General features: G+C 38.1%; 2 protein-coding genes across 3 annotated transcripts in view; one reads left to right on the forward strand and one right to left on the reverse strand.

Moving 5' to 3' along the window:
* Positions 1-111: 111 nt before the first annotated feature.
* podxl (podocalyxin-like) lies at positions 112-18,012 on the forward strand. 2 transcript variants are annotated; one of them, XM_066667088.1, is made up of 15 exons: positions 112-421; positions 7,789-7,875; positions 7,984-8,088; positions 8,208-8,282; positions 8,425-8,532; positions 8,712-8,759; positions 8,986-9,060; positions 9,163-9,264; positions 9,523-9,639; positions 10,356-10,423; positions 10,507-10,542; positions 12,648-12,765; positions 12,887-12,930; positions 13,019-13,162; positions 15,356-18,012. In XM_066667088.1, exons 1-15 carry the CDS (start codon positions 379-381, stop codon positions 15,548-15,550), a joined length of 1,365 nt encoding a protein of 454 aa, XP_066523185.1. In that variant the 5' UTR covers positions 112-378; the 3' UTR covers positions 15,551-18,012. The 2 variants fall into 2 exon arrangements, with proteins under 2 accessions (XP_066523185.1, XP_066523186.1); XM_066667089.1 differs by lacking the exons at positions 12,648-12,765; positions 12,887-12,930.
* A 529-nt stretch (positions 18,013-18,541) lies between these two features.
* The window catches only part of mkln1 (muskelin 1, intracellular mediator containing kelch motifs), a 34,688-nt gene continuing 29,510 nt past the window's right edge, over positions 18,542-23,719 (reverse strand). The window contains exons 15-18 of the mRNA XM_066667087.1: positions 23,249-23,388; positions 22,388-22,490; positions 22,092-22,146; positions 18,542-21,925 (exon numbers count right to left, since the gene is read on the reverse strand). Coding sequence (XP_066523184.1) covers positions 21,804-21,925; positions 22,092-22,146; positions 22,388-22,490; positions 23,249-23,388 — 420 coding nt within the window. The 3' untranslated portion in view covers positions 18,542-21,803. The remainder of the gene's footprint in view (positions 21,926-22,091; positions 22,147-22,387; positions 22,491-23,248; positions 23,389-23,719) is intronic.

Genomic DNA, 23,719 nt, shown 5'->3' on the forward strand with positions numbered 1-23,719 from the left:
AGAGAGAGAGAGAGAAGAGAGAGAGAGAGAGAGAGAGAGAGAGAGAGAGAGAGAGAGAGAGAGAGAGACCCAGCAGCACCACCACAGCGCAGCCAAGGAAACCCAGCAAACACTTAAACCACAATCCCCCCACGGTCTGGTCAGGGAGGGGGACACTCTGAGAGCCGAGCCCACCACAAAAGCATTCTTGGCTTTCAGCGCAAAATCTAAGCACCGGCGCAAAATCATTTAGAGCAGCAACTCATACAAACTCGAGGAGATAAGCGGAACCAAGCGCCTCACCAACGCTTCAACTTTATCTAACTCTTCTCTCCTGGCCCCCATTCACTGAGCCGCTGTACACCCCCGGAGTCAAGAATCCCTGAAACAAACGCAACAATGTGGACGAGAGCAGCAATTCTGTGGACATTTCTTGTGATAGGTAAGACTGTTTTCTTTTTTCCTTCTTTACAATAAACTTCTTAACTCAACCGGAGATGCTGGTCCGTTTGATAATCACAGTTTCTCTGAAATGACTGGATTCAAACGTGTAAATATGGTCCACGTGTGAAGAAAAAAAAAATATACCATTCTTGTTCAAACGTAGTCCAAACATATTGACATTTACTTGTGTTAGGGTTGATGTACTATATTTCCTTCACTAATCTAAAAGCATGTTTCATTATGCGGCAGCAAGCCCGTCTCCGAAAGGACAAAGCTATAACTTAGTTTTAAAGAAGAACATGCTGCTAAATTAGCTGTAACTGATACTTCGCGGTTTTAACAGATAGATTTCCGACTGAATTGGTTCGCCCACAGTATGCTATAACTGTTTAAAACACTTCCACACGAAACGTGGGAAGGTAAACATCTGCTGAACTGGGCTTTTCTTCAGCTGTTAAACCTACTGAAATTTGTTTACCTAACGGTCTCTGGCTGAGCAGCGATGTCAGATTTGTGAACGAATGGATCTTTTACCAAAGGAATCGATTCACAAATCCAGTTGAAACAACTCGCTCTGGGCCTAATTCCCTAAAACCAGAATAAACCCAATAGCAAGCTAATTTCTTATATTCATTCATCATTGGAAATACAGTATAACAACAACAATAACAATAATAATAACAATAATAATAATAATAATAATAATAGGCATGGGCAGCAGGTAGTGTCGCAGTCACACAGCTCCAGGGGCCTGGAGGTTGTGGGTTCGATTCCCGCTCCGGGTGACTGTCTGTGAGGAGTTGGTGTGTTCTCCCCGTGTCCGCGTGGGCTTCCTCCGGGTGCTCCGGTTTCCTCCCACAGTCCAAAAACACATGTTGGTAGGTGGATTGGCGACTCAAAAGTGTTCGTAGGCATGAATGTGTGTGTGTGTCTGTATTGCCCTGTGAAGGACTGGCGCCCCCTCCAGGGTGTATTCCCGCCTTGCGCCCAATGATTCCAGGTAGACTCTGGACCCACCGCGACCCTGAATTGGATAAGCAGTTACAGATAATGAATGAATAGGTGGCATGATGGTGCAACTGGGTCTCGGTCACACAACTCCAAGGTTCTGAGTTTGTTCTCCTTGTGTTTGTGTGGGTTTCTTCCAGGTGCCCATGTTTCCTCCCAGAGTCCAAAAAACATACATTGGTAGGTGGATTGGCTACTCAAAATTGTCCATAGCTGTGAGTGTATGTATTCATGTGTGTGTGAGTGAGTGTGTGGTGCTTGTGATAGTGATGGACTGACGCTGTCTAGGGTGTTTTCCTTCCTTGCGCCCAATGAGTCTGCGTTAGCTCCAGACCTACCACAACCCTGAACAGGATAAAGCAGTTACAGAAAATGTATTATTCTCTAATTATTATTAATAATAAAATAATTATAACCAGAATTTGCACAAATACACAGCTAAATGCATGGCATTATACAGGTTTGTTACAGGATAGGATCATTCATTAATTCATTATCTGTAACCGCTTTTCCAGTTCCAGAGCCTACCTGGAATCATTGGGCGCAAGGAAGGATAGGATCAGATTAATTCAATTATATATTTCAGTATCTCAAGGTCCATAGGTGTCGGCTTAGTATTCGTTCCCCTTTCATAGTGTATACTTTGTAATTAAAAGAATCAATTCTTTATCAAGTGAATCGACTCTCCAAGCATCGATGGAGAGGTCGTGTGGGGAGTTCTGTTATTTTTTAATTAGGCGCGTGCTGCACCTGTTTGTGCAAAACCCTGAAGAGTTGAAGTAGCTGAGGAAAGCTGAGGGAGTTCTGTGTTTCTTTCATTTTGTGCTTCTATATTTCTTCTAAGTTTAACAAGAGTAAGCCTTTCTATAGACGTCACTCAAACTGTAGTCTCCTCTAACAGACAAACAACAGCTATTCAAATAATACTTTTTAATACTTTACACAATTATTTATGAGTATAAAAGGTATATCATTAGCGAAGCTATTTTTGAGAGTCCATATGGAAACATGGTCATTTTAATACTCATCAGCAACAACAAAAATATATATTTTATTTACATTTTTAAGAATAAATATACATTACAATATATGATATGAATAATTATGTTGAGTTAATCGAGCATATAATGGTATGGAAACAGAACAATAAGAGTTTGAGGTGAATTCTTTAACATTTTTGAAAATGTACAATTAACTCTGACGATTCAAAGTGCGGGTATAACTTTGTACTATTTTTTTTCACAAGTGTTTACACCTTTTCAGTGGAAAGATGTCGCTGAAATAATGCAAACAGATACAGTGAGTTGCATACAGCTGTAGCAGCCAAGCTTTTGTTATGCCTGGCACTTGGCAGAACTGTTCGGCACAGTCCTTGAGAAAGTAGAGAACAATAGATGGGAAAGAATTGTCCCGGCATCCTTTTCCCACAGAAGGTGTGGTTATATGCTCCATTTTCTGTTCTTCCCTTGCCACCAGTGACATGTCACCGATATCTCACAGCAGGGAATTCAGGATGAGTTGATTGAACACTGGAAATATTTAAATATCTCTGCTTTTGTGGCTGTGTGTCCCAACATTTGTGGGTGTGTAAAAACAGAGACTTGTTTGCTTATCATCAAATTCCTAAGGCGGGCCTGCCGTCACTCTCTGTTCTGCTCCTCTGCTTTATTTATTATTAATCATCTTGAGACTGGCACTACCATGTGCTTCCTCCCTCTACCTCCCATTTCCCACATCTGCAGCGTTTACTCCCTGACCTCAATGCTCGGTCCATTTCAAGGTGGAATGAGAAGAGCTGTCCATAAAACTGTCCGTTGATGAACTATAATTTATTAAGTATCAGAGCTTAGTTCTACAAGGTACAGTATGTGAAAGGGAAGCGAAGGCTTATTGTGCTCCATGACCTTTAAGAAAAAAAGCTGAACTTTTTCTCATTCATCACAGATACAATGCAGTTTCTTTCCAGTTTTACTATGAAAGCCATGAGACAGGAAGCCAGTGCAATGTAAAAGTAATACTTGTAAATCTAATCATTCTTATTTTTAGTTCTATATTCATGCTTTATTCATGTACAAAAATTAAACATAGTGTAAAAAATTGTGTAATAATACTGAGGATGAATATCTTATATATCATTTAGCTATCATGTCATTTGCTTTTAAGATTGGGCTTTGAAGTGAAATCAGAATCTTATCTCTTTGGGGTTAGAACATGGGGTGGGAAATAGTGAAAGATATTACCTACAATTTTAAGGAACGATTAAATTTGAATATAAAAAATAATCTCCAGATAGATAGATAGATAGATAGATAGATAGATAGATAGATAGATAGATAGATACATGGATAGATGGATGGATAGATAGATAGATAGATAGATAGATAGATAGATAGATAGATAGATAGATAGATAGATAGATAGATAGATAGATAGATAGATAGAAAGCAGTTAATAGTTTCTAGATTATTTTACTTCAGGATTAATATAATACATTTATTTCTATCTTAATTTTTAAAGTTTGAAATTAGGTAATAGACACTCACATTTTTACATTTGACAGTTTGATCTATTTTAAAACTTTTATCAGAGTTTAGAGGCATGAAAAAAGAGTTAACATACACTGATTTAGATTTTTAGTAAAATAATTTCTTAAATAAATTGTGATTACAATTTTCAATCATAAAAGTGAATATGCAAACATGACTGGAATATTTATATTTATATTTGGGAAAACTTGTTATTATATATATATATATATATATATATATATATATATATATAGACATACACCATATCCATTGTAACTGATTAAAAAACCTGTCACTTTTACATTTCCTTTACACTGCTACTGTGAAGACAAAGTGCCTCTCAGCTTTCTATGGGTTTATTAGCATACTCTAATGACAGCGTGTAGTGTTTTGTGTGTGTGTATGTGTGTGGTGAGGAATGTGCCCAGGGAACTCCTCCTTCTAACCCTGTCAGTCCCCTTCTCAGTCTCCCTTTCTTCTACTATCCTATTATTCATTCCAAACATTTTTTTTTCATTCACAGCCCCTCTTTTCTCCTCGTTTTTGGTGGAGAGGGAAAGCTGTGAGCTGTATTAAGCTTAGACCCACAAAGACACCCCCAGTATTCTTAACGCAGTGTCTGCAGACCTGTTCAATTAGCGCAGAAAAGGAAACCGTCATTTCTTGAAGCTGGGAGGTGGAGGATATTGGAGGTTGCTGGGGTCCCAGGAGCCCAGAGCACAGCAAGTGGAGCTCGGAGCTAGTAGAGGGCATCACTGTCAGGCGTCTTATTTAAATGCTTATTTGCTGATAGTACATTCATATGCAAAAAATGGCAAGCGTCGGCTACAATGGCATAAAGCCCCCATCCCCCACCTCAACCAAGTGGACTGTAGACAAGTGGAACCATAATCTTTGGAGAGATGGGGTACCATCTCACAGCTTTGGATCAATAGGGAGTTGTTCCTCCACTTTTAATGCCTTAATGCTTTCTTCTGAGAAAGCATTGTATTAGACGCTTAGAAGCATTTTATTGCTGTGACGATTTGACTGCATTCAGTCAAATAAACATCATTGAGGTCTGGTACAGATGTTGGACGATTAGCCACTCCAGCTCATCCCAGATTTGTTGGCTGGACTATTTCCCAGTGGTCATACCATTACTCATACAATTAATTTCAGAAATGATAGCAGAGCATGTGTGCATAAGCATTTGGACAAGTAGTTTAAGTACTCTCTGTGTGTTCATGAGTGTGATTTATTGCCTTGTTGTTATCTTTTACAACCTTAACAGCAGCAGGAAGACAAACCATTCAACAGGTCTCCACCCTTACATCCGACTATCCTCTTTATTTGGCAGCTTCAACAAAGCTCTGTGCTTACAACAAATCCGACTAAGGGAGGACACTATCACATATTTTATGGTGCAGTTCCCCAGACATAGGCTACGCCTAGTTCTGGTCTTAAAATTGCCCATAAATGAAATCTGTAGCAACCATACAGGAGAATTCCAATGTCTGGAATTGGGAAATTGTTTACAATAATTTAAATGTGGCTCCGGTTTCCTCCCACAGTCCAAAAACACACGTTGGTAGGTGGATTGGCGACTCAAAAGTTTCCATAGGTGTGAGTGAATGTGATTTGCGCCCAATGATTCCAGGTAGGCTCTGGACCCACCGTGACCCTGAACTGGATAAGGGTTACAGACAATGAATGAAAGAATGAATGTTTTTGATTGGACAGTGATGATATATAAGATCATATTCTTGACAGCAAATATATTACTGCTATATACATATGGTGTAATTGTGTATGTATATATATTTTTTTCAAATCCACTGTCCCTATAGGGTCACTTTGACAATTACAAACTGTTGCTCTGCACGTTTTGCCCCTTTTTTCACTGTCTTTTAATGCACAAGAACACCACAGAACCATTATCAATGCTGCAGTAACAGTGAAGTGGTGGTGGTGTTACTGTGTGCTGCACTGGTACAAGTGGTTTTTAAACCCCTCTGTGTCACTTATGGTTAGACCATAGCAGCGGAATTGCAAACATTTCCCCTGTGATGTGGAACACGGTAGATCCAGAATGAAGAGTGGAGCATTAAGGGCTTTTGCTGCCTGTCCATCCACTGGGGGATATCCTGCTGTTATCAGAGGGAATGATAACCCTGGAAGGAATGTATTATGTGACCAAGGGCTGTCCAAGAGCACACAGTGTGCCTGAGCGGGAGCAAATGGGATTAAGATGAGTGAATGTGGGAGCAGAGCATCTCCACATGGCCCACACACTGATAGGATCACAATTAGCAGTCTTGTAGATAGAGAAAAGCAGGCAACTGCTGGTAGAACCTAAAGATAGAACCACAGCGTCTTGAGAGTGATATATGAGGCTGAGTAAATAAAGAAGTAAAAAACATGTCATCAAAGCTAAAATTAATTTTTAAGTTGTAGTCTCTCTCTTTCTCTCTCTCTCTCTTTCTCTCACCAACATCTTTCAGTAGGTTCTGCACTTAGACACTTCTCTCTTTTTTTTCCCCTTCTTTTATTCCTTCTTGCATATTGTATTTTGTGCAGCCAAGCAAATCTAACAGTACCCAAAGCCTTCATTATGTACAAGATCATTTTTACATACTCCTCACACAGCAATAAATGGGCAAAACTATATAAGATTCCAGTCGTGCTATAAACAAACAAATAAATAATAATAAAGATATTATTATATATATAACTTAGTGTGTGACAATAAAGATCCTATTCTGTCCTAAAGATATCACTATACACCAATAAACCACCAGATTTTGAGAAATAATTTCACATGTACATTTTTGGCCATAACACTAGTCTTTAATTTTAGTAGTACTGATATACTATACACTGATATATATATATATATTTCTGCTTCCTTAATGTAAGTGCAAAGGTTTCATCCACACAATCTTAAACAACTAACAGATAAAACAACTACTACTCCCAGGGAAAAAAGTACCGTGAACTTATGGTAAATAAGCTCAGTTCCTGTGGAGATGTTTTCTGCATTAATTCTGGATCTTTGGAGTTTGTTGTAATTTTGTCTGTTAAATAACGGTTTGAAAGAATGATCAAATTCTTGATTTCATTCATTCATTCATTATCTGTAACCCTTATCCAGGGTCGCGGTGGGTCCAGAGCCTACCTGGAATCATTGGGCGCAGGGCGGGAATACACCCTGGAGGGGGCGCCAGTCCTTCACAGGGCGACACAAATTCTTGATTTGCATTGATTTAATTTTTTTTAACATACAACCCCCCCCCACCTCATAATTTATGGGACTGTAATTGCAAATCTTTTGTTTCTTGTAAACCCCTACACTGTCAGAAATGTTGTCACTGTGGTGGTACCCTCAACATAAGTGTAGCTTTTAAAGTTGTATCGATTTAATATGCCCCCTTTCATCTCCATGACTTATATTGTGTTGTTTTTATTTTTCACAGTTCTCTAATAAAATCTTACAAATATTCACCTTCTGGAGAAGAGTAAGATGTATAGAATAAGAGTATAATGTATATTTAGGAACACAACTGGACTTTAAAACCACTGTTGTACCTTTAAAGGTACATTTACTGTAGTTGTACCTTTAGTGACCAGTGCTGAAGGCTACCACTTTTTGTTCTGGTTGGTTTATAAACACCTGCAACTATGTTGTTTGAGTTGTAAATCTGGTTTCCCTTTTTCCTGTGAAATGTATTGACAGTTACACATCCTTTTAGAACCAACTCCAGTTTTGGAGACATAGTTATTTCCCTGATTGAAATGTTGCTTCCTTAAAGCAGATTATTGTATATCTAATTAAACTATTTTTCTGTAGGATTTTTCCTCCAATACTCAGATGCCTCTGTTGTTACTACCTTTGCTACAACCATTACTACAGCATCAACGATCACCCCAACAAAAGGTATATAATCAGTATTTAATTTAGTAGTACTGATATACTATATATATATTAATCTCTGCTTCCTTAATGTAAGTGCAAATGATCATGCATCTATCTTTATTTCTTCAGAGGTTTCAACCACACATAATCTTAAACCACTAACAGATGAAACAACTACTACTCCCGGGGGAAAAAGTACAGTGAATCCAACAACAGTGATCAGTTCTACACAAGGTATTTAATCAGTATTAAATCTAGTGTTTCTGAGACTCCTTTCAGTTATTTCCCTTTAACTCGCTGCTTCCCTAATTTAAGGAGATTATCCTGTATCTAATCGAACTTTATTTCTGCAGTGGTTTCCTCCACATCCACTGCTACCAGTGAAAAATCATCCACTTATACAACGACACTGAACACCACTACACGAGGTATTTAATCTGTATTTAATCCAGTGTTTCTGAGCCATACGGACAGAAAAGCATTAAAACATCTGTTCTTTCAGTTATTTCTATTTGACATCCTGCTTCTTTAATTACAATTTATTAATTAATTCTCTACAATTTCTTTCAGAAACCCCTCAAGTCCAAACAACTAGTACTTCTCCTGATCACAGTACTAAACACACACCAGATCCTGCTATTACGACATCACCTTTAAATTCTCCAACATCTACTAGAGGTATTAAAATCATTATTTAAATTTAAATTTTTCAGAGTCATATACAGATAGAAATGTTGATACCCCATGAAAAGCCTGTATTTTCAGTGAATGCCTTTGATTTTCTACTTTATTAATTGGAGCAGATTATCATATATCACATTTTTTTCCACATGATTCTGTTAATCCTGACACACAAGACAACATTATGACTACTAAATCAACAGAAACCAGTACCAACTTTAAAGGTATTTAATCACTGTTTTGATCTAGTATTTGTATGTCATATATACTGTCATGGCCGAAAGTGTTGGCAGCCCTGAAATTTTTCCAGAAAATGAAGTATTTCTCCCAGAAAATGATTGCAAATTGAGAGATTGAAAGTATTGAAATTCCTGTTCTTTCCTCTTGACTTTCCACCTTCTTATTGCAATCAGATTACTATATATATAATTCAGAACATTCTTTTTACAGACAATTTGCTTCAAACCACAAATACAGAAGATAATAAAACTGTTAATCCAACATCTGTGAGCACCTTTATAGGAGGTATGTATTCCAATGTTTTATATATATATATATATATATGATAAAAAGCAAGCAGATTATCATATATCTAAACTAAACTTTATTTAAACTTTATATTTACAGGGCATAGCTCCCAGTCCAAACCAACTGAAGATGACAAAACATCTGTTGCTCCCAGTGCTAAATCAACTGTTAATCCAATAACAGAGAGCACATCTAACAAAAGTATTTAATAAGTATTTAATTAATTATTTCTGAGCCATATATTTTTTCCCTCCAATTCACATATAATAATAATATATAATAATCCTGATAAACAAAACAAAAGGTCTCCTGCCCAACCAGCATGCCACTACTCAAGGCACTTAAACAGTATTTAATCTAGTGATTCTGAGCCATATAGACAAGGAGACATATAGACATATAGACATTTTCTTAAATGCAACCAGATGATTATCTAATCTAAACATTGTTCTACATCAGATCAATTCCTGTCCACACACGCCACTACCATTCCTCATGAGACTGATGACAAAAGTACCATTGTTCTGCTTAACAAACCTCCTGCTGATTTAACAACAGTGACAAGTTCTACACAAGGTATTTTGTCTTTAATACTGTGTTTCAGAAACATATAGACATAGAAGTGTTGATATCCCATGCTGTTTGACAAAGCCATTATTAAAATGGCCGAATTCTTAGAGTAAGAAAGCTGCTGCAACAAACTTTTATATACATAAAAAACTCTGTATTGTGTTTCTGTAATTAGAGCAAAGATGGGTCATTTTTAAGTATGTTTTAACTATTGTAAGATTTGTTAATAAATTTTTGGCAAAAAAATATAACAGATATTAAGTTATTCAGAGATTTTCTCAAATGACAAAAATACACATTCAGAAGTAATCATAAAACTAAATCAGTAAAAAGAAGAACCCTTGAGAGAAAACATCTGATAAAAAATCAAAATATCTTGATTTACAGATTAAAAATGTCACAGGTCAAATCATAGATGAATGATAAGAAATGTTTTCTACAAAAATAGAAAGATTCGTAGGTGGTTACATAAAGCAAAGCAGGGATATCAGGCAAAAGCTATCTTCATCTAAACTAGTATTTTTGCAAGGGATGTGCTAAACTTTGCAAGCTGTGTATTTGTAATTTTCCAGAATTCTACAGCTCATGCAAAATTATGACATTCAGCATTGTTTCCATCCACAGCGAAAGTGAAATATTGAATAGTGCCCTTTGTTGAGCATTTTGTGCATCATGACTTAAGAGATATGATTGTGATGTTTATTTTTATTATTATTTTTTAGTTGTGTACACTTCATCTGTGAGCCATACTTCCACAAGTGCACCTCCAAAAACGGAGTATGCCTTAACAGTAAGATCATTATTTAACATGTTTTTGTTTAAATTTCAACATGCTGATCATGACAGTTAATGCTTCGCTGTTTTTTTCTGCAGAAGAAAATCACCTGGAATGAAACTCAGAAGGAAACGGTAATACTATTTCAAGGTTTAAACAAGCTTTAAACATAGCTGCTTACATTTGTACTCTAAACTCTGGAGATGACAATAGTGCAGGGACTAAATGAGTGAATTCAGCTACTTTAAGCTACACCCATTACTGACAGCTTGTATAATCTCCAGAAATAAGCACTGAAAAGAAACGTGACCCTGCAATCTAAAACAGCTACACATGAGATGGGGTCACCATTTCCAATGCCAAGCATCAACTAGAGGGGTAAAAATCTTTCAACATTAGGCTGTGGAGCAGAGGAGCTGCATTTTGTGCTGTGGAGTTCCATTAAGGACTTTTGGGATTTTGAGTTGGAGTGTCGTTTTTTTTTTATCCAGAATTAATCATCATCAACCAATATTGTGGCCTGACTAATCTTTTTAACTTTGAATGAAATCAAATCCTCACAGAAATGTTCCAAATATAATGAAACTTATTACTGAATAGAGGTCGTACTCCATAACCTTTGGGGATCTTAATGCCTATTTCAGCCATCACCTGGACTCAGGCTCTATTGTGTCCCCTTTCTGTTCTTAAAGGCGACGTTCACATAATTAAAAAAATATATTTTATATAAAATTCAGAAGATGTTTCCTCGCCATTTGCTGACTCTCAAGCCAGTTTTGCGCGCTGGAAACTGGTCGAATGTGTTTTACAACGTGGCTCAGTCAGACACACTAGACAAGGCTTCTTCAGCTCATGTTGGAAAAATGGCAAAGATCCATCCGAACATTGAAAGTCGTCAAAAGAGATGAGGATATTGCTTTATTCCTGCTCCATAGGGGTGTAATATTGACTCATTTTGCTGTTTCTGATTATTTAGGTAGGAACACACTTTAAATTTGAGAACTAGAGAACTAAACAACTTGTGTTACAAAGAGTTTCCGTGGTAATGCAGTGAAAAAAAACTTAAACTTCAGCCATGTTCAAAGAGCAGTTTTTTTGTTTTTTTTTTACTCAAATGTTCCATTCCACCTTAAAAGATATGGATTTTCTAAACGTAAACAAACCAGAGAACTGCGCAGTTCCCCACAACTGTAGACATTCCCTTCATGTGCTTTTCTATGGAGAATATCATCACTGTCCAAAGAAAAATAAGAGTAACTTTACAGGAGAAGGAAAAAACCTAATTAACTTTCAGTGGATGTTAATATAAAAATATTTTATTACAACTAATTTTAGAGCATTTCTATTAGTCCGTTCATGTGAGGACAACTATTGTGATCAAATTATATAGTAAATTAAAAATTCCAAAAATTGGAGATACATATTTTTCTTTGGAAAGCGACGATATACACTGAACAATCACTAGATTAGGAACAGCTATCTTGTATCTACACACACTGTACATTTAATCAGCTCTATTCACCATACAGGAGCACCTTTTTCTTTTTTCACCCTGCTCTTCAATGGTCAGGACCTCCAGAGAACCACCACAGAGCAGGAACGGTTTGGGTGGTGGAAAATTCTCAGTGCTGTAGTGACACTGAAGTGGTTGTGGTGTATTAGTGTGGCATTGGTGTGAGTGGAACAGACACAGCAGTGCTGCACGAGTTTTGAAAACGTATCCACTCACTGTCCACCCCTATCGTGTTGGTCCACCTTATAGATGTAAAGTCAGAGACAGTAGCTTATCGGTTGCTGCAGTTTGTGTTGTTCATCCTCTAGTCCTCCTCACTCCTACCAGCACAACACACACTAACACACCGCCACGTCAGTGTTACTGCAGCACTGAAAATGATCCACCACCCAAATAATTTATGCAGAGCTCCTGACCATTGAGGAGCAAGGTGAAATGGGGATAAGAAAGTATGCAGAGAAACAAGCGGACTTGTCTGTAATTGTAAAACTACAAAGCGCTCCTGTATGTCCAGTGGAGCAGATCAAATGGACAATGAGTGTAGATACAAGGTAGGTTTTCTAATCCAGTAACCATTCGGTGTGCAGTGCCTATGTCAGTAATGTTTGCATTAAAGTAGCTGACATCGATCAGAAGTGGTGCATAGACCCCTAAGGACATTTTAAGTCATAAGGACGTCCTTCTAGATTTGGGAAGTGAAACTGTTTGTTCATTTGTTTTCCACAGGATAATAACTTTGTCAAAACGTGTCGATTGCTCTTACAAAACTTCAGTTTACCCGCTGACTGCTCTTTCAATCATACGACAGGACCAGATGAAAAAATAATTTCTGTGGCTCTACATGGTGAGATTATTGCAACTTTTGCTCCAGGAAGCCTTTTCAATAATTAAAAAAAAAACCTTTTCTAATATTCCACTGCAGTTGCTTCTGCTTGCAGGTCAATCATATTTTTTTATCTTTGTAGTTGATGCATCCTTGGCACAGAAAATCTATAATCAGATCGAAAATGTAAGGCATGTTACTTTATTCATGATCATATTATCTATGCATTTTGTGATAAGGTCCTCTCTGAATGCGTTTCTTTTATTCCCTGTAGGAAAATCCTGATCCCACCCCCTTACCCAGCACGATACCCACCACACTGATTGCCATCTTGTCTTCGTGTGGCGCACTGGTGTTCATATTTGCTTGTTTTGCTACGTACTGCATATTTCACCACAGGTCTTATAGGAAGAACCAGGTAAAAAAAAAGCACTCATCTTTTGCAGCAAAGAACACAATACATCAATTTGAGACATATATCTTTTTGTTGATATTTGGTTTACTATGTCATTTTAACAAAGCAGAAGTCATTCACATTGTGGGAAACTTTCATGATGAATTTACCAATAGATATGCTGTAAAATGACTTCGAATACATTTTATCGTTGACTTTTATTGAAAGTTAAGGATTTCTCCTTCTACTATAACATTACTATTTTGGAGACACATGGTTTTCAAGTAGCTCCGGTCTCCTCCCATGATCCAAAACACACATTGGTAGAGTGATTATCTACTTGAAAGTGTTCATAGGTGTGAGTGTGTGTCGCTCTGGACTGGGGCCTTCCCACCTTGCACCCAGTGATTCCTGGAAGGCTCCAAACCCACCGCGACTCTAAACTGGATAATTACTGACAATGAATGAATTAATGGTTTTCAGGTATTATAAACAGCTGATAGTGTATATTAATACAATAGCCAAACGTTCCTTGTGCAATATTTCATCTGAAATCAAGGCTTATTTCTGACATAATGATAGCATGTCCACCTTTGTTGGAGGCTTTACATAAAGATTAGGAACATTGCAGTGAGGATTTTATAGCTTTCACTGGCAAAAGTGTTAGTGAGAACAGATACCTATAGTATGTAGAGCCAAGGGTTCTGTTTGACATGTATATACCAGAAACAGTGAATGGAGCAACATTTGAGGTTCTTTAGACGAATGCAATCAAATTAAACTTAGTAATTTAAATATTATTATTGCGATTATTTTATTATCAATACCTTGCAGCAGCATTACTAGCAGTAATATCTAGTGTAAAGTCATCTTGGAGGTGTAGAGGCTGCTACTATTACAAATGGATAGACAGTCTATTAAATAAACAACTAGTATTTTTACTTTCAATTACAGCTTCAAAATTAATGTGATGCTTCACTCTCCTCTAATAGGGAGTGATGTGCTGTGTTTTAACAGGGTTCAAAACTGCGATATACTATTATTGCCCCAAATTACTTAATTCATCCTGATTCAAATGGTAGAACCCTTATTGTCACATGGAACTGGTCTGAACTGTTTCTTTTGAGGCTACTCCATGACTCTGGAGGAGACAGGGCTTCGATAGCTGGATTATAGGTAGCTAGAGAGTTAGAGATTTCCCTGTTTCGCAGCCACTTTTCTGGTACAGATTTTGCATATCGCCTCATCTGAATTGCCTGGCTCTCCCTTTTCATTTGGTTGAAAGCTGAAATGCTCCCAAACTGTCGAAGTTGCATTTGGTTTTGTGACCAAGTTTGTTGCCATCGTGCCCATTTTATAAAACGGAAGACTGACACTCAGCTGTTCAGATGCCAGAAGTTGGGAAAACATTCATTACACACATTCATTCATTCATCTGTAACCCTTATCCAGTTCAGGGTCGCGGTGGGTCCAGAGTCTACCTGGAATCATTGGGCACAAGGCGGGAATACACCCTGGAGGGGGCGCCAGTTCTTCACAGGGCAACACAGACACACACACACACACTTCTGAGTCGCCAATCCACCTACCAATGTGTGTTTTTGGACTGTGGGAGGAAACCGGAGCACCCGGAGGAAACCCACGCGGACACGGGGAGAACACACCAACTCCTCACAGTCACCTGGAGCGGGAATCGAACCCACAACCTCCAGGTCCCTGGAGCTGTGTGACTGCGACACTACCTGCTGCCTCAGTACACACACCAAATTGTAAAACATGAAAGAACCTGCAATGAAAGGGAAAACATGTATACACAGCGGTGGTGATGGTTCTTACCATTCCTTGTGGTTGGCTGGTTAATAGTGCGGTATTGCCCTATTGCAGTTATTACAACAGCCCTAGAATTGAACCATAAACTGCATTGTGTAACTTTTGGAGGAGGGTAGGAAACCACCACCACCCTCCTCCTTGATTTCAGGGCAGTGCTATAAAAGCAAATTTCACTCTGCAACAGTAGGGGGAGTCCTGGAGCAAAAAGTAAATCTTATATAGTGCTCTTTTAAAGCAGGGAAAACACATTGGGATTAAGTTCAGTCTTGGACAGTACAGAATTCTGAATAAAGGTGCATTCTTAATGGAGGTCTACTATAAACTGTCCACTTTATTCAGGTACTTTATTCACATGGCTTTGTCTCTTCCATGACCATGCCCCTACAGCAACACCTGACAGAGGAGCTTCAGACTGTGGAGAATGGCTACCATGACAACCCCACACTGGAAGTGATGGAGGTGCAGCCGGAGATGCAGGAGAAAAAGATGGCGCTGAATGGAGAGTTCAACGACAGCTGGATTGTGCCCATGGATAACCTGGCCAAAGAGGATTTACCTGACGAGGAGGACACTCATCTGTAAAGGGCACAAGCCCAGCTTAGCAAAGGCCTTCCAGTACAGATCACAAAAGGGTCAAAACATACAGATGACTCAGACTGCTCAGAGTACTGTTTAGAGGCCAAACAGAAATTGGAAACATCGACTTAACCTGATTTAAAGCCAAAAGGGCAGAAGCCATAGAAGAGAAATATTTCAAACTAAAGGTATACAGATTAATGAACAAGGGTCTGTTTGCTGTCCGTGCGCCTTAACACTGAAAAAAAATGTAGGGCTTCATTTTCATATATTTTTTAAGAGCATTGAAAAATTGTTGGATTTGTATTTGTTGCTTTAGTTACATTTTATGTGAAACCTACCTACATAGAGACTTCAGAGCATACGCATAAACAGTGAATAATAAAGAAAGTTTCATGTATTTTTATGGCAATTACGAAACCTGTGTGTTTATACAACTAACCCAGTAAACAAGGAACGTCCCTGGACGTTCAAAATAGGTCTAAAAGTAGTCTGTCCGTCAAGGACATATTTTAAACGTCAACGGACGTCCAAACTCCATCTTAAAAATGGTGACCAATCGATAACGTCAATGGACGTCCAAAATACGTCTAATAGTCGTCTTTTCAATGTCTGTGTTTGGACGTCTTTTCAACTTTCATTTTCAACCTTAAGAGAACGTTGATTAGACGGCAGTCATTACGTTATTTCAACGTTGCATCAACGGCACAATGTTTACTGGGAAACATCTATGTCCAAAATGACTACCCGTTTAAGCTGTTAAGAGAAAGGAACACAACTTTTGAATATAGTGTGTATCATCTTACAATACTAGTAAGAAATGTTCATAAAACATTCAATATTTATTTATGTATACATTAAGTGCTTATGTATGAAGTCTCTATGGGGGTTAGCAAAGATTTTAGAGCACGTGACAACACAGATATATATTATTTGGATTGCTGGATCATAGGTTGTAGTAAGTAGGGAGAGACCTATGGATGGATCATGATCATCCTGGTATTTTAGACTAGGCCTGTTTAAGTTGTGCAGCTTTGACACTGCCATGTGAAAGCATCAGTGAGTAGTAATGTACGGAGAGAGATTAGTCTCAAAGTACTTTACAAATGCGTAAATGTTAATCCACAAATTAAGTCACAGATATGTTTCACTGTTCACAAATGAACACGTCCCAATCTGTGTCTCACAGTCTGCAGTTTGTACAAATACAGTTACATTCATAAATACATGTTTTTGGTTTTCAGAGATATATATTTATATGTGAAAATAAATACATTTGTATGCATTTACATTGAATATATTTGTAAAGTCAAAGTCTCGAATTTAAATTTTATTTGTAAATTGTTGAATCTGCGTTTGTGAATCGAATCACTCACGAGTTTTCCGTCACGTGCATTTGTTCATTTCCTCGCGCGGGTTTTTGGATTTTGAGACTTTCCCTTCGCATTTCCCCCGCTCCACACACAGCAGCCTGATCCACAAATGTGGCCTGCAGGCGAACACTGTTGTTTTCCCCAGTGTTTCAGGACTGACATATTCCTGTCAGGGCCGCAGCAAAACAACTGGGACTACGACTCCATTGGCTGCCGTAGTAAATGACAGACAAATAACTCTGGCTGCGGATTGGCTAAATAAAAGTGATGACCAATGAGAAGCGCTTATTCTGTTTAGGAGCCGTGGGGTACCCGCCCTCCGTCTGAGGGTGTCTGTCTGAAACAATACGCAACACCGCTTTTAGCGTCCAAATACGGAATGATTTTAAAGTATTTTATTTGACAACCCTATTCTGCAGCGAAATTAGGGACGATCCGCTGGACTCGTTAAACTTAAGGCACTTTCAAGCGTTCCACAGTGATCCCCCGCTCCTAACGGTCTGTGAAATGAAGCTGAATTCAGTGAATTGGGCGGGTTTTTGTTCGAACTTCCACATTAAATGCTGCGCAAATTCGTCTCCATTTACGTTGTCCCCACACGCCCTAAAACAGTAAAAATGAACAAATGCACGTCATGGAAAACTCGTGACTCGATTCACAAACGCAGATTCAACAACTTCGACCTTACAAATATTTACAATGTAAATGTAAACAAATGTATTTATTTTCATGTTTCACCACTGCAACTATTTAAATATTCTGATTAAAGCGGACTGAATCCATAAGAAAGAAGAAAATAGTAAATCCTGCAGAACTACACCTGATCAAAACTGAATGGAGCCTGATCCAGTTTCTAACTTATGACGAAATGTCTGAGCCCTCAAGGGTCCTGACGAGAGATGAAGTGCTTGTACATATGCTGATTATTTCTTAAACTATCAAGTTTAGAGTTCTCTTCTCTCATGTAACACTACAATCTGCAGCAGTTTGGGTTAGGTATTTCCTTCCTCCATAATCTGTTGCACAAATATTTAAATTATTATGTATAATTCATTGTGGTTTAGTTATGAAAGCACTATTTGGACTTCTCAAATACTATAGGAACCATTCATGGGTATCTCCTGCACATCCACATTATGGGGTTTGCTTTCCACTGATAAAATCTTTTATATGTATTTTATAGCTTGTATTATAGTTTGGGTTTGCCAAGAAAGGCAAACAACAGGGGTCTGATACACTGGAAGTCACTGCTGTTGATTATTTTGTTTTATTTTATATTTTCCTCAAGGAAACAATTATGTCCTTTTAATATTAAAGTGTTGTTTCTGTTGTTTAAAGGACGTGGTGCGGTTTTTAAAAAAAATCAGATGGAGAAAAAAAAATAAACAATTGAGGCATTGAAATTTACTTAGAAAACCTGAACAAAATACAATCTTTATTCATTATATACATTACATACAATGCTTTTTTTTGTGTTTAGGTTTTTTTTTTTTTTTAAATGTTCTACACATTCATATTAGCCACAGTGTAGTGTTCATATAGCCCACTAAACCCAAATAAATGGAAGGGAATTGGGATCCAGGAGAGAAATTAAAAATGGAGAGGCTTGATTTTTATTTCATAGAGAATCCACATCAAAAGAAGCGATTTGACCTCACAGTTCATAAAGATGCTACCACTGTGTTTTTCGCATTTTTCTATATGCCCCACCTTCCTGAAACACAAGTCTTTAAATTACTAAAGCAGCACCCAAAGCTCTAACTCGGATGAAGTCCTATAAACAACTATGGAGATGGTTTGAATCCAAGAAGGGTGAAAATGGAAAACTAATTCAGTTTGAGAGTACTTAAAGCTGCACTAGATTTGTAAAGATTTGGTCTGACAAGCAAAATCAGCATCACAGTGATGGAATTTTAATGACAATAGCAGATCATCTTTCAGCTGCTAGGCATCACCATGGATCATGGATCATTACGCACACTGGAATCTGCACAGATTTCACAGCAGACATTTCCTGGTAGATCACTTCCATTAAATGAGGCTCAGGCCCAGGGTTACAGCACACACTTTTTAAAATACATTTTGTATAGCCAATCAACCTACCAATGCAGTTATGGACTGCGTGAGGAAACTAGGGCTGCTTCTCAATATGCGTTCTTAAATTCTCATGTTCTTGCTTGATGTCATCATCCACTGCTGGAGTTACGTTCCAATACACAACAACACGGACGGCAAGGATGGTTAAAACACCAGGATGTTGTTCTTGCGTCATCCAAAATAATGAGGATGCATCGGTTCATGGCTGGAGAAGTTCATTGTTTGTGTCCTTCGTTTTGAGAAACAGCCTAGAGCACCTCGAGGGAACCCATATAGACACACGGAGAACAAACCAATCTCCTCATAGATAACATATTGCGGTAGGGATAGATTCCAGGACACCAGCGCTGTGTGACAGCAACATTACCTGCTGGGCCACACCCTATAATGGCAAATAATTTAGATATTTAAACATTCTTGGAAAACATATCCTTTGGATAACCTTTTGACAGAGTTCTACGTTGAAAATTCTTCTAATATACATGCCATCATTAGTTTCATCTAGTTGTAGAAGAGACATGAAGCGAAAATTAAACGATGTCCTTCTGCACACTGCTTGCAATTACACGATTCCAACAGAGGTGTCTCCAAATCCCCCAATGTTATCTAGTGCAGCTTTAAGCCCCAAGTTTAAGAATTGTGATAAAAAAGTATGGGTGCCCAGTAAGTGTCCTATACTGTACTGGGATCCCTAAATCCCAAGCAACACTGCTGACAAGGACATCTGTGGAAAATGGTGAACATCAATATTCCTAGCAATCAGTCTCAAAGATTATCTAAATGTAACTGCAACTGTATGCAATCATTTCATAGAAGACCCAAGAGAGAGAATCAAACTGAACAGCTTTCAGATGTAGTCAATTTAACCAATATGGCTAAGCATGAACACTATTAACCAATCAATTCAATACAATGTCCCAACATACTTGGCATTCAGTGGAAAAATGCTTTCCAGTCAGGCCAATAGGAATACTTCAATAGTAGATCTTATATACATACATACATGTACACAGGTCTGTATTTACACACTACATCATAAATCATATGGAAGACTACCTCTAAAACATTCTTGTCCAGTAGTGCTCTCATGAGACAGGGGTGGGGGGAGTAAAAAAAAAAATAATAAAAATAAAAATCACTGGATCAGTGCACTCACTCACACTCATGGCCATCCACAAAAACAATGGCAAAGGTAATGCAGAAGTACCTTGATTCTCCAAGACGTACTGGACAAGTGCAAACCTCACACAGACAGACACAGACTCACTACTGACAACGGATGGTAAAAGGGGGCTATAACACTTCTTCTGGTCCCCAGTAAGGCTCATTGGAGTGCCAGGTGGTTGTGCCGTTTGGCACTGAACTCTGAAAAAGAAAAATAAATCTGATCTGCCAGCATTATTTCTTTATGTATCCACCTATGCTTTGCCCACAAAGGCATTCTTTCATAGCAACTGCTTCTTGGTGGGATGAGATTTAGAGAACATTGGCAAAAATCCTGTTCAACACAAGAAACCGCAGCAACAACGCTTGTTTCCAGGGCTTTTCTCATTAACATGATTTCATATTTTTAAGCTTAGTTTCATCAGACCTTGGTTTTTGTCTCACAACAAAAGATCACTTCACGTTAGGATACATTACAATAACAAATTATGCTGCACTCCTCACCTGCGGTAGGGAAAGTTACATTTGCGATGTTGCCTCATACACAGCTCTTAGACCAATCTGGATTTGTGGGCTGAGCATAGATCAATCATTCAAAGATCTGAACAACTGCGTAGCTGAGAGTGAATTCCTATTAACTGCTTTGAGACAGAATTTAAGAGTAAATGTACCTGCTCAGTGCTGCTATCGGTGAAACTGGAATTGAAATGACTGCATTACTCATTTAGCACCAGTGGTTTTGTACGGACTCGTCTTAGGTGTACAACTGCCTGAACAGTTCATTAAAGTGGTGTAAGTCTGCGCTACTGAACTACTGAGCTCAAGCTCCATTCTCATGAGACCATGTCCTGACAGCAGCAGGTTCAAAACTGAGACTTCATTTAAGAGAAAAGAGGAAAAAAAAAATAAATAAAATAAAAAAAAAAATAAAAGGCAGCAAGGGTAAAGAGAAATACATTCACAAACGTATAATCTTGCAGGTTTCGAAAGAGTGCAAACAGAAATTACACTCGCATAACAGCAGTCTCCGCAAAACCTTTCACAACGGCAATCCAATGCTACAGTATACAGCCCACAAAGATAGGAAAACAGCTGCCACAGTTGTTTACCAGTTGTTGAAGTGTGGTGGGCTACATCAGAGATCTGATGATCATTTTAAAATTATTCTTCCTACAGTAAGCGCTTAAAAAAAAAACCCTTATCTAAACTTCAAACTGAATCAGGATAAAACAACACAGAAAAACAATGTTTTGGCATATTTGTGGATTACACCTTGCTTGCTCATCCTGGAGGAAAAGAAAAATATGCATTCCTTCAGGGAGGGCATGAGAGAAAAAAAAATAAAGGAAAAATATAAACCCACTTCATTGACTTTAGATTTGGCTTAATATATCCTCCATATAAGTTACATATATATTTCAAAGATTGTTCAGTTGTTGATTAAATAAGTATCAGTGTTACTTCAGAAGCATTTCCCCCTATCTGAAGAAGATAACACATTCAGTGGGTGTGTCAGGGGGTGTCAATTCTGAAGTGAAAGATTTGTAATGTAGAAAAATAACTTCTGCTTTCAGTGGGAGGAGTCCAAGAGGCATAAAGAGGTGTGTGGTAGTGAGGAGTCGGGGCTACAGGGTGATGAGGTCGACAAGGTTACCCTTGGGTGGGGTCATGTTATCGGGGAAGAAGTTAACCAGTGTGTCAAAGAGCTGCGTGCGCTGAGCGTATGTCTGATCCACATCTGAAAATCCTAAAACAGGAGGAGGAGAAAACATGTGCCCATAAGCAAAGTCAAAAAGAAATACCAGAACAAGTCACAATTAAGACACAGATTTAAAAAAGCTTAAAAACACTGGCACTGTCTGGCACAGCTGCATGAAACTTAGTTAAAGCAAGTTAGATGGCAGCTGTCGTACCTAGGGGGATGAAGTCTGAGCTGGACTTGAAGAGAGCAGAGGGCAGAAGCTGAAACTGGGGGACACAGGGTAATAATAATGCAAAAGAGTGTCAATATTTGGAATACAGAGTTCATCAAGGTTTATCAAAATGTAAATTAAATAAAATGAAATTGCATGAAAAGCATTACAGAGCTTAATACTACTCATGAATAAAAGTAAATAAACAGACAAACACTGAAACACATTTTACTGTATTAGATACATCTGCCTCAGTTTAGAGAGCTGTGCAGTAATGTCACTGGATGAGGTCCTACCTCTTTTGTTTCATCAGGGTCAGAGTGGTCCACAGTCAGAGAGAGGTCATTCTGTAGGTACTTTAGGGCACTCAGCGGCTCTGTCTGGGCTTTCTCCTCAAATCTGCACATACACAAAAAGTCCATGGTTTTTATGTGTGGTGGAGGAGGACTGTTATGGGCAGGTACATCCATGAGGGGGAGCCAGAGAAGCAGGGCAGGCGAATCGTAACAAGCCATACTTGTCTCTAATGCCACTACACAATCTCTGCCATTATTTTTATTCCAGTGAGGGTTAACTTAAAGACGACTTAATAAATAGCCCTCTGGTCTGCTACATTCACTAAGGTCTCTCCCCATCAGTTTGAGCAGGAATGGGTATTTAAATATAAATCTTTCTGTGTATATACCAAACTACGTAAAGACAAACAAATTAGTGGCATATAATACCAGACATAATGAGTTTATATTGTGATAGAATGTACAGTCATGACCTTTGAAATGCAGCAGTGGCTAAAACAAACCATTAGATGGCACTATGTCGCATGTAATAACACTGAGTCATGGAAATAAAACAGCTCTAATTTAAAACGTCAGCTTTAATGCAACATATCATAGCATTTAAAGAACCTTTTAGGACTACTGGTAAATAAAAAAAAGAGAAACTTTCTCACTACCACCTTTGCATACTTTAGACTCATTAAAATAAATGTCCTTTAAAGTAAATGTCCTTTAAATGTCCTATGGGATAATTATCTACGTTAATTCAAGTTAATTTTATTCTATGGTCATATAATTAATACACCATGAAACCCTATCTTATAATCCACTGGGGCTAAATACGACAGCAGCACAAAACCACACATATTAATAGAACGGTACCTGTATTTGCGGATGAGGTATTTGCAGTGTCTGAGCAGATATTCTTTAGAGGGCCTACATAGCTTCAAAGACCAGAAATCATCGAGGCGCATCTTGGGAGAGCTTGACTTTCCAGGGTTTCCTCCAAAGAGGTAATGCACCTGTTGCAATGACATCCACAAAGCAGCATGTGTCAATTAAGGAACCATAGAATGTTGTGGCATACAAGACAACAAAGTAAAGACAGTATACAGACAGCATTCTCATTTCCTGACCCCCATACCCATTTCCTAAAAAAAGCATAAATAGAACATATACAATCGAAACACCATTTCCAGAAAAGTTGGGACATTTAATTATCATCTTGAATATTTATTTAATGGAGAATGTTTTCACTGAACAATCTGACTGGGTTTTGTAAACCAACTCATTCTTCAATCTGATGCCTGCAACACACTCCAAATAAGTTTCGACAAGCACAAAGTAAGAAAT

This window comes from Hoplias malabaricus, chromosome 4 (assembly GCF_029633855.1).
Source record: "Hoplias malabaricus isolate fHopMal1 chromosome 4, fHopMal1.hap1, whole genome shotgun sequence".
In the NCBI taxonomy this organism is placed as follows: Eukaryota; Metazoa; Chordata; class Actinopteri; order Characiformes; family Erythrinidae; genus Hoplias; species Hoplias malabaricus.

What these genes read in the sequence shown, in the direction of transcription:
- podxl (XM_066667088.1), top strand. Translation starts at nt 379, where the DNA reads ATGTGGACGAGAGCAGCAATTCTGTGGACATTTCTTGTGATAG. An exon ending in AGAGAGCACATCTAACAAAA is followed by an intron (nt 9,265 to 9,522) that starts GTATTTAATAAG and finishes GTTCTACATCAG; the next exon opens with ATCAATTCCTGTCCACACAC. An exon ending in AAACGGAGTATGCCTTAACA is followed by an intron (nt 10,424 to 10,506) that starts GTAAGATCATTA and finishes TTTTTTCTGCAG; the next exon opens with AAGAAAATCACCTGGAATGA.